Here is a 9,773-nt window from a genome sequence, read left to right as displayed (position 1 = left end):
TTACAATGGCCAATAGAAGGGTCTTAAACACACGTGTGATACTACAGATTTAATGAGGTGTTAAATTGCAGCTGCAAATACAAACTGTATCAGCAAAATATATTTTACACTTCCGCTCTACTCCGGCAATATTATTTTGAAAGTCTTGCCCGGAAGTCAAAGGTTTTCACTCTAACTAACTTCACGCTGGTTCCGCGTGTTGATACTGAAGAGAGGGTCGACGAGAAACAAGTTTTCGCATCGCGGAGACACGAATTCAGGCCAAAACTAGTGGAAAATGGACATGAAGAAGAGGGTCTCCTTAGAACTGAGGCACCGGTCGCCGACAGAAGTGAGTAACCGTAGTTTTTGTCTTGTTTATGTGGTGTAAACTTGACCGGCTGGAGGAGGAGGGGTGGCGAGCACATGGCAGGATGTCTGCAGCGCCACAAAAGTGTCTAAAGCAGTATTTACTGTTGAACACTGAGCTCCAGGCTGACCCACAGTCTGGGATATTGTTTAATTAGAAACCGTTAAATCTTCGAGTCACCACCGGAGCTCCTGAGTTTTCTAATTGGTGAACAGCCCAGTTGCGCAGCTGTTTACCGCCTTGTTTTTAGTTTTATGTTCACGCGTCTCACATATTCAGGTCAAAATTGTCTTACACATTATGAAATTGTTAGTTAAAAGTAAAATACATGTATGAAAGGAAACTTGAATGCGCCTCCTGCTCGGGCACTGAAACACACGTCCATGTTTCGCGGACCTGGATAATATCTGGGAGCGCATTATTTCCAAATTACAAGACGGTTTATAACCGCATTGCGTGAGCCTGTGCACAATTTAAATACACTCGAGAGTTTATTTTGTTATGCCGATGAACTTAAATACCCATTACACGTAAGCGTGTTGAAAAGAAGTAGTCGACCACAACGTTAGCAGGCAAAAGTGACTCGTCATGATAGCGTTTATCGCTGAACACTCGTGTAAGGCAGGAAATGCGTCATTGTTTTTCGGATTAACGTTGCACACTGCGTTGCAGGTGAAATCTTGACACATTGATTTCAAATTACAAGCGGCCCACGTCCCTAATCCTCAGTGTACTTTAAACACTTAAAAACTCGTTTCGACGTTGTTTAAGTCACCGCCTTTCCAAAGATTAGTCGGATCCCGTGTTCATGTCGCGCTAAGGGCGCGTAGCCAGCGGCGTGCTAGCTTGTTAAAGCAGCTACGTGATTACTTCGTGTACGCCTGTTGTGCCGTAATCGCCTCCATTAATGTCCAGAAAACGCCAGATTAGCCGTGTCACTTTCCACCGGGCTCGCTCTTGGGGCCATGAGTTTGGACAATGAGGAAGGGACCCGTGGAGGACCCGTTAGCAAGGAGCTAGCAGGTGAGCTAGCTTAGCAGAGTGTCATGTGTTGCGAGTTTATAAACAGAGTCTCCGTCGGGCCCCGTTCCAATATGAAACCGCACCAAAGTCCTCTTCACTCAGTCCGCAGTCTGAAAATACTATATAAAAATATAAATATGAAAATACTAAATACTGGGTTTTCATGACTTTTAGACTTTCTAGTTTACATTAAAGAGGCCGCAGCAGGTTTTGGAGTTGAGTATTCACACAGTTAAAATGTATTTGTGCGAGCTTGAAGGACTAATGGAAAACATATGGTTGTTGATCTGCTGTCTCTGTGGGTTTTACCTGCTGTCGTCTGGAATATTCAGAAGACTCATCTTGGTGCTTAACATCAGCAGAGCTTGACGGGTAAAATGTCTGAATTAGTCATAGTGACACCACAGTCATCAAGCCAGGAAATTAAAGTAATACTGAAACTGATCTCTGCAGTCGTGTTGCATGGGCTGGCAGGTGATACAAGACCATCTCAACAAAACAAAACAATGCGGTTATTATCTTTTGTTTTGTCATAAGAACTATTCTCAGGTTTTTGCAGATGAGCACACCTTGTTTAATAGGCAGCCAATCAGAAGCCTGTTTGACTGAGGCACATGTCAGGTGTTTTTGTCTCTGTAATTTATCAGTACAAAGAGCTCATTTGCCTGACCTGCCTTTGACCTGCAGGTCCAGGAGCTGGTTCTGGACAACTGTCGCTCCGGCGAAGGAAAGATCGAAGGAATCACAGAAGAGTTCTCGAATCTGGAGCTGCTCAGCCTCATCAATGTCGGCCTGACCAGCGTAGCAGACATCCCCAAACTGGACAAACTTAAAAAGGTGAGAAAATCAAACGTACACAAACTAAGAAAGACTGGACAAGGACAAAAAAACTAAACTAAAACTACTTGATGTAAATGTTTCAGCCTTGTGTTTTTTCCAGTTACCTGATGTGTTGGATGATGTGGAACCACCAGCCACTTTCGCAGGTGGTCCAGAAGTTTTTACTCAGACGTTTTTTTTTCTGCTCTCTGCAGTTGGAGTTGAGTGACAACAGGATATCAGGCGGCCTGGAGGTCCTGGCAGAGCGGCTGGTGAACCTAACGCACCTTAACCTCAGTGGGAACAAGTTCAAAGACATCAGCACCCTGGAGCCCCTGGTGGGTGGATGTCCCCCTTCACCTCAGAGCTTCTAACCTGAGTGTCTCATGTTTCAGCTCAGCTCTTTCATCGTCATCCTCACACATTGAGGGTGTTTTCACACCTGAACTTCTGTGTGATCGCCGCACTGCACAGATTTCCTATCAAACAGATCAGGTATGTAACCACGTGTGTCTTTGCAGAAAAAGTTGCCCCAGCTGAAGAGTCTCGACCTGTTTAACTGCGAGGTGACCAACCTGGCCGACTACAGGGAGTCCATCTTCAAGCTCCTCCCCCAGCTCACCTACCTGGACGGCTACGACATCGATGACTGCGAGGCGTCCGACTCCGATGGAGAGGGAGACGGCGTGGAGGACGAGGACGAAGAAGGTGGGTGTCAGCAAGGCTGAAAGGAAATGAACAAAAGGGAAAGTCTGACTTGGACACGTCCTCAACTGCCCATGTGTCTGCGTTTCAGAGGGCGAGTCCGAGAGCTTTGAGGAGGAGGAAGAGGAGGACGAGGAGGACGCAGTGGTCGAAGACGAAGACGATGAAGACGAGAGCGGCGATGATGAGGTGAGCGTGGACTGCAACCCGTCTGGAGGAAGCGGTCGTAGCTCATCAGCTGTGTGTCCGTCCAGTTAGATTGAACCTCCTGTGTGGGAGGACGGACGGCTGCACCAGAGGAACATTTTGACATTCGAGAGCTTTTTCTTTTGTCTTTCGTCAGTGACTCAGAATGAAGAGTTGGCACAAAATAAAATGAAATATATTTTGTTGTTGTTTGAATGCAGTTAAAGTCAGACGTGTTTCTGTCTGTACACAGAATACACAGCGTGAAACTGCGTCCGTGTATTTTGTACTTATTCTTTAGGACAGTTTGTTTCTTTCTCTCGTTAGTCGAGATGTTCTGCAAAAACCCTCAACAACCAACTTTTCTGTCAGCAGGACGGAGAGGTGAACGGAGACGTGGACAGTGAGGACGACGAGGAGGATGAGGAAGACGAGGAGGATGATGGTCAGTAACTGTTCTTCTTTGTCAGCTCATTTAATTTAACTTTTTGTCTTCAGATCGATGATGCGCTTCAAAAATGTTTGGAGGTTTTTCCACCTCGGACACGACATGCTGAAATATTTTCTCTTTTAAATGAAAAATAAAACGTTGGATTAAAAACATGCAGCATTTTATGATTAATCGCAACAGACGGTTTTTAAACTTAAATGCTTGTGAGTCCTGGTTTTCGTGGAGGCGGAGTCGCGGTGTGTGATCCCGGGATGTGATCCCGTCACGCTGTTGTTGTTAAACGTCGGGCTTCTCCTCTGCAGATGAGGACTCGTCTCCGGCCAAAGGAGAGAAGAGGAAGAGAGACCCGGAAGATGAGGATGATGAAGATGATGATTAAGGACCCTCACACACCCTCCCCCCCGTCATCACCCATCAACGCTCGCCCCCCCACCCCCTTCCTCTGACTCCCTCCCTTCCCCCACTCGGTTGACTCCCGGGCTGTGTTCCGTTTCTGAACCTGGTCTGCTCCCGCTGGGCCTTCATCGGCTCGTCTCCCACAGACCCAAACACCAATCAGAAACTGTTTTATAAAAGTTGTTTGTCACCAGATCCCAAATATTCCCCGGTCGCTTCAGTTTCCCTCTAAATGTGTCTGAGCTGTCACCCGAAACAACTTCCTGCTGACAGAATTGCTTGCTGGTATTTGTGTGTTTGTGAACTCAGGAAAAACTCGCAAGGGCTTCAAATTCACAAACCTGAGCAGATTTCCCACCGACGATTCATTTCCTCATCGACAAAGCTGCCGATCGTCGTCTCGACTAATCGTTTAGTTTGCAAAATGCCAGAAAATTCTAATTTATCAGAGCAGAAAGTGAAGCCTTCCAACATTAAAAGTAATCTGTTAACCATCATAAACTGGAATCTGGGAATATTTGGTCTGTTTGTGAGGAAAATTATTGAAGTAATCTGATTAAAATCTGAGAGGAAGTTGAATCTGCCAGATTTCATCTCACAAAAGCGACTTTCACTGAGTTTGTTATCGACTGTGGTGTCAAATCTGACAAAAGAATTTGTAGACGACAGAACTTGTGTTCCAAAATAAAATAGATAAATTAATAAAACCCACAAATTAGCAATCCAGAAGCTCAGGTGTGAGATAAAACACATCAGTTTTATGCATCAGTACATTTTTGTTTAGTTATAAGCAGGTTCAGCATCACTGAGTGATACGTGTCCTCAAAGTCCAGTTTGTACAGGAGTCCAGAGAAGACAGACGAAACTTAATCTCAAGATTGAGTTATTTTGTGATCAAAACATAAGCTTTTCTTTAATATTTTGGGATCATAGACGATCTCTCACAATAAAAGTTTTATTTTGTAATATTTGTTGATTAGTGTCAGGGTGTTCATTTGTACCCCTGAAAACAAAGCTTGAGTTAAGTTTGGGTGGTGTCTGTGGGAGGTGACGGCGCTTTACCTCCTTCCTCCGCCCCCCCCGACGCCCCTGTGTGACATCACCGCTCTGGGACTGAATCGGCAGCCGTGATGTCATCACCACACTCCCGACAGTCTCTGTGATGTCATCATCCACGGACACTCGCACACACCTTCCCGACAACCGCCGCCCCCACCCTCCCCTCCTCCCCCGAGGCCGAGCGCGCTCAGGGCAAACTGTGTTTTCTGTCTCTCTTGCCAACAGAGCTTTTTAAAAGAAATATTTTTTCAGAGAAATTGTTTTTGTTTAATTTTGTATGGTTGTTCGGGGTCTCTCTGTCTCTCTCAGTCTTTCTCTCCAGAGATCCAGTTGATCCTTCACGCTTACTGACTAGTTGAAATTTTGTTTTCTTTTTTGTTTTTTTACTTTCTCTAAGTTAAAGGAAAAACAAACAAACAAACAAACAAAAAACACGTACAAAAAAAGGACTTTGTAAATAAAATCTTAACATTTTGCTCCTTGCGTCTTCTCTCTGTCCTTTTGTCTTTTGGTATATTCACACTACCTTAAAGCTGATTCCTGGTGTTGTGTAAGATTAGTGCTGAATGGTCATTTACTGTTGGAGGTCTTTAGTAATACTCAGATTTACTTGTTTTTAAACGTTAAAAAAACATAAAAAGGCTCCATGTCGCTCCAGGAGCCCAGAGGTCCTAAATTCATTTGAAAAGATGTCATTTATACCCTTTTTTGTTTTAAACCAAAATACTTGTTGTAGCTGCTGTGCTAAAAGCATTAGCTTGTACTGAGTCGTTGAAAAGGTCCTGACTGTAATGCAGATTACGCCTTCTGTCTCTTTGCTCACCAAAGCAGTATGTGCGTAGGGTTGTGGGCACTTTGGAAGGACCTTGGATGTTGGGACGGTCCTGCGGTTGCGTTTGATGACTGGTATTCACATGCACCTTTTAAGAAGAGCTTAACCAAGATGTGAACACAAACACTTCAACCCGGGCAAAGATGCCGGCATTCTTTCCTTTATTGGTTGACACTGTCAAGTAGATTGATTGATTCTGTGTTGGAACAGCAGCTGTGAGAGCTGGTTGGTTGAATCAGAAAGTTGCCCTCAAGTTGTTTCGGGTGTTTTTGATCTCCATCTCCAGCTGAGTGATCCTCACCTGCACAGAAGCAGAAACAGTTTTCTGTCTAGTCCGCCAAAATCCCCACTCTGGAACTACATTCGAAACAAGATGACTGATGGTGCTGGCTTGTGGTTCAGCGTGCGATTGTGTTTGAATACTAACGTCTTTGTGATGAAGTTGTTCTCTCAGGCCTCTGATCTCGTCCTGCTGTCGGTAAAAGGCTTGCAGGAGCTGATTTTTTTTTTAAATGGCAGAAAGAGGAGAAACTCTGGCTGATGCCTTTGCACGCAAGGTGTTCTCAGGTACTTATCTCGTGAATTCGTGCCTTACCTCGCTCTCAGTTGTAGGTGGAGGTCTCTCTGCGGGTTCACAGCAGTGTGGGGTGCAGCAGTAGGTCCACAGCGGGATCTGGGTCTCATCTGGCTGCCACCCCGACAGATCACTCACCTCTCTGGGATATTTGGCGTCCTGGTAGGCAAGCTGCTCCTCAAGGAAGGCCTCGGGAGAGATGATCAGCTGGGTTAGAGTTGTATCTACAAGCTGTGTAACCACTTACACCTTTAATAGTAATAGTGCTCATCATTGGTTGAAGGCCTTGAAGTCACGGTATTGAAGGTATGAGGAGACATGCTTCAAATCAGCCAAGCTTACTGTAGTCTTAAGTAATTAACCCACTGTTTCAGTGCTTGTTTTTGAGGTGGTCATCTGGAATCTACCATGTTCTACCTCTTCCATGAAGTCCATGTCTGTCCTGGTCACAACACCAAAAGCTGGACCCATCTGGGACTTCAGGGAGCTCACTAGCCCCTTCTCAGCAGGAGTTTCTGGGTAAGGGTTGGCCACTCGAGCCCCAGGCTTCAGGGACATCAGCACAGGGCCTGATGGAGATGTGGAAGAGACACGAGAGGCAACAGTCATATGTCTGTCACACTTCCATTCTGGTTCCAAGGCACTAATGCATCACTTACCTTTGTTGATTCCCAACAGCCACTCCTGAGCCGTCATGGCGGCCTGGTTTCCTGCTGTCATTGGGTACAGGTCTTCTTGGAAAATACCTGACTGGGAGGACAGAATTAAATGGTGTACTGTTGGGTTCTGCTTTACAGGCAACATTGTGAGAAATGTGCGGTAAGCATCATCATCCTTACCTCTTTTCGTGGCACAATCATTGACAGCGGTTCCACCAGGTCTTTGACGGCGATCAGTCGGTAAAATCTGAAAACCTCACAGGCACTCACATCCAGGCCGCGCTTTGGCATCACCCCTGAAGTGAGGTCAGAGGCCAGGACATGCAGTTGGTCTTGGATAACTGGAAGGGCTTTTGGTTAGGTATTGTTCCAGCTAGCTTAGTTAGTGTTGGTAACAGTTGTGGATCTCACCAAGTCCTTTTTGTGGCAGCAGGGACCTGCATTCTGTCAGGAAGCTGATGTAGGGTTTCTCAGTACTCAGCTCGTAGTACCGGATGTTCCCGTCACCCTGAAGCACACAAATGCATCAGAAAACTTTGGTAGTAATCTATGTAGGCCGCTTTTAAGCTGGTGCAGTTTTCCAGACAAGAACAATATTTGAGTACATCACCAACCAAACTGAAAGACTTAAAATGTGATTCTGTCCTCCAGGAGATTTGTGGCGAAGTGAATGCATAAACTTTTCAGAGGAGATGTGTTGTACATGTGTGTGGTTTGACCTTTCCAGCCAAGTAGAGCATGTGGGTGTCTGGATCATAGAACGGAAAGAGAACTCCTGCGGACCCGTCCAAATCCTCTTCGTACAAAGGCTCCGATAAGTCGTCCTGCACACAGACATGCCGTGAGTGAGGTGTACTTCTGAGTTTGTCTGTTGATTTTATCCACGGAACATAATTTGACATCAGTCACTCAATCTGTCTGTGTGTGTGTCTTACAGGGTCCCAGAGGACGATCTGTCTGTGGTTCCAGGGCGAGCTGCCCGTGGACAGAAGCATCTTCAACCCACCAATGTATAAAACCTTACTGGCCCTGTGGGACTTACTGCTGGACACCTACAGGAACATTAGTGACATAAATCCAAAGCTTGCTTTCTGTTTTTGTAAGAACATGCAGATGCAGAAAAACACACCTGTAGGATCTTTCCAGTCCGTGGGTCCAGGACTCGAACCCGTCTGTCTTTGGACGTGACCGCCAGCCTGCTGCCATCAGTGTTGAAGCTAACAGACAGCAGCAGCGTCTCAGACGGGTAGCGGTGGTAGACAGGCATCAGAACCACCCGGACCGGGTACCTAAGCACCGCGCCTACTTGGGACACGTCCCAGAGGAGGACCTGGACCAGAAAGGGAGACAAAGTCAGGGTTGTTCTGCTGGGTGAGTTTGCTTACACCTACATACACTGGTACACCGGCAATAGCTGACTTTAAGCAGCATTAAAGGGCCACATTCTGTTTTATGGTGTGGTGGAGTGACTCAGGCAGCTGAATCACTTGACCAAACAGCAGCCTAAAATATAAATGCTGATCATCAAAAAAACAAAACAAAAATGGACACAAGAAAATAATTTGTCGGTCCAACTGAAGCTGCCACTGACCAATGAGGTGCCTGACCTTGTAGTCGTAGGCGGAGCTAAGCAGCAGATTCTCTGCTGTTGGATGCCACTCGATAAGCCCCACCCTCCTTGAGTGACCGATCAGAGTCTTCCTGGCCTTGGTGAGGTTCTGCTGGACGCCGCAGACCGGGATGTCCCAGATCTTGACCTGCGGGTTGTGAGGACCTTTGCTGACACCTTACACTCCTGAAGCCACCTATAGCCCCTCTCGGCACTGCGGCCACCAAAGGAAACAGAAACAGGACTGTGCTTACCGTGCAGTCCTCTGAGCACGACGCGACGCAGTGGTCATCAAACGGGTTCCACTTGACGTCCAGGACCCTCCCACTGTGGCCGCACACCCTCGGGTGCTGAGGGTCCACCCTGCCTGTCTGAAACAGCAAAACATGTCCCGTTCAGGTCACAGAAATGATAATTCACACCAACTGTTGTTTTTTTTATTGTGTTAAGGCCACACACATGATGGATGGGCAGGACTAGAAAAGACCCGCCGCCGGCGCACTCGGTCACGACGGCGATGAAGCAGGGATTGGCTGAGCAGTAGTGGTTGTCATGGACGCTGCGTGTGATTGGCACCCCGTCATAGCTGTGCTCCTTGGTGGCCGGCTTCCCGAAAACATGGCGAAACTTTGAGCCGCGGAAAGACGAACGCCACGACATCTCGAAGACAGGAAGCACGAGGGGAGTACTTTATTAGTGATTCACAACAGCAACACTTGGACACACTCATCTGTACCTTATGACTGAAGAGAAATGAGGAATGGAAAAATGTGTGTGTGTGTGTGTGTGACCTACGTAATCTCATAATAGTGTTGTGGAACTTCAGAAGCTGTATTATCTGGCCTAATCAATAATGCAATCAGCTGTCATTATTGGCTTTCATAATCTTATCAATAATTAATCAATTTCTTCAATAACTTCTTAATCATTCACACACACACACTCACACAAATAAATCCATTGTCCCGAACAATTTCCTTGTGTTATTAAAGATTCATACACACTTCCTGTTGTTACAAATTGCTCCTGACCTTTGACCTTTGCTGTTCTTAGAAAAGATCATCTTAATGTGGAGGGAGGAGGGGGTTAAAGGAAAGAAAGGAAGGACAAG

The 9,773-nt window shown here is 46.2% G+C and overlaps 2 protein-coding genes across 3 annotated transcripts; one reads left to right on the top strand and one right to left on the bottom strand.

Moving 5' to 3' along the window:
- The first annotated feature begins 141 nt into the window (after positions 1-141).
- Positions 142-5,464, top strand: LOC124054319 (acidic leucine-rich nuclear phosphoprotein 32 family member B-like). Of its 2 annotated transcripts, none has more exons than XM_046380188.1 (7): positions 142-331; positions 2,060-2,209; positions 2,407-2,529; positions 2,713-2,899; positions 2,988-3,085; positions 3,455-3,527; positions 3,836-5,464. In XM_046380188.1, the coding sequence occupies exons 1-7, from the start codon at positions 278-280 to the stop codon at positions 3,910-3,912; spliced, it is 762 nt and encodes a 253-aa protein (XP_046236144.1). In that variant the 5' UTR covers positions 142-277; the 3' UTR covers positions 3,913-5,464. The 2 variants fall into 2 exon arrangements, with proteins under 2 accessions (XP_046236144.1, XP_046236146.1); XM_046380190.1 differs by having other exon boundaries at positions 143-331; positions 3,458-3,527.
- Positions 5,465-5,971: 507 nt separating this feature from the next.
- LOC124055044 (coronin-2B-like) lies at positions 5,972-9,725 on the bottom strand. Its single transcript, XM_046381638.1, has 14 exons — positions 9,694-9,725; positions 9,122-9,350; positions 8,917-9,033; positions 8,661-8,810; positions 8,183-8,383; positions 7,989-8,105; positions 7,773-7,877; positions 7,465-7,561; positions 7,234-7,349; positions 7,054-7,144; positions 6,812-6,963; positions 6,416-6,583; positions 6,248-6,316; positions 5,972-6,121 (listed from the first exon to the last, which is right to left on the bottom strand). The coding sequence occupies exons 1-14, from the start codon at positions 9,723-9,725 to the stop codon at positions 6,056-6,058; spliced, it is 1,710 nt and encodes a 569-aa protein (XP_046237594.1). The 3' UTR covers positions 5,972-6,055.
- Positions 9,726-9,773: the final 48 nt, after the last annotated feature.

This window comes from Scatophagus argus, chromosome 23 (assembly GCF_020382885.2).
Source record: "Scatophagus argus isolate fScaArg1 chromosome 23, fScaArg1.pri, whole genome shotgun sequence".
NCBI classification, from domain to species: domain Eukaryota; kingdom Metazoa; phylum Chordata; class Actinopteri; family Scatophagidae; genus Scatophagus; species Scatophagus argus.
The sequence above is the reverse complement of the archived record's forward strand: the minus strand, read 5'-3'. Positions and strand labels throughout refer to the sequence as shown.

Bases quoted from the DNA above. Each gene is read 5' to 3' on its own strand.
- LOC124054319 (XM_046380188.1), top strand. From the start codon at position 278: ATGGACATGAAGAAGAGGGTCTCCTTAGAACTGAGGCACCGGTCGCCG. The intron at 2,210-2,406 runs GTGAGAAAATCA...TGCTCTCTGCAG, and splicing joins AACTGGACAAACTTAAAAAG to TTGGAGTTGAGTGACAACAG. The intron at 2,530-2,712 runs GTGGGTGGATGT...GTGTCTTTGCAG, and splicing joins TCAGCACCCTGGAGCCCCTG to AAAAAGTTGCCCCAGCTGAA.
- LOC124055044 (XM_046381638.1), bottom strand. From the start codon at position 9,725: ATGATCTTTTCTAAGAACAGCAAAGGTCAAAG. The intron at 7,878-7,988 runs GTAAGACACACA...GTCTGTGTGCAG, and splicing joins AGATCGTCCTCTGGGACCCT to GACGACTTATCGGAGCCTTT. The intron at 7,145-7,233 runs GTAAGGATGATG...CTGTCCTCCCAG, and splicing joins TGATTGTGCCACGAAAAGAG to TCAGGTATTTTCCAAGAAGA.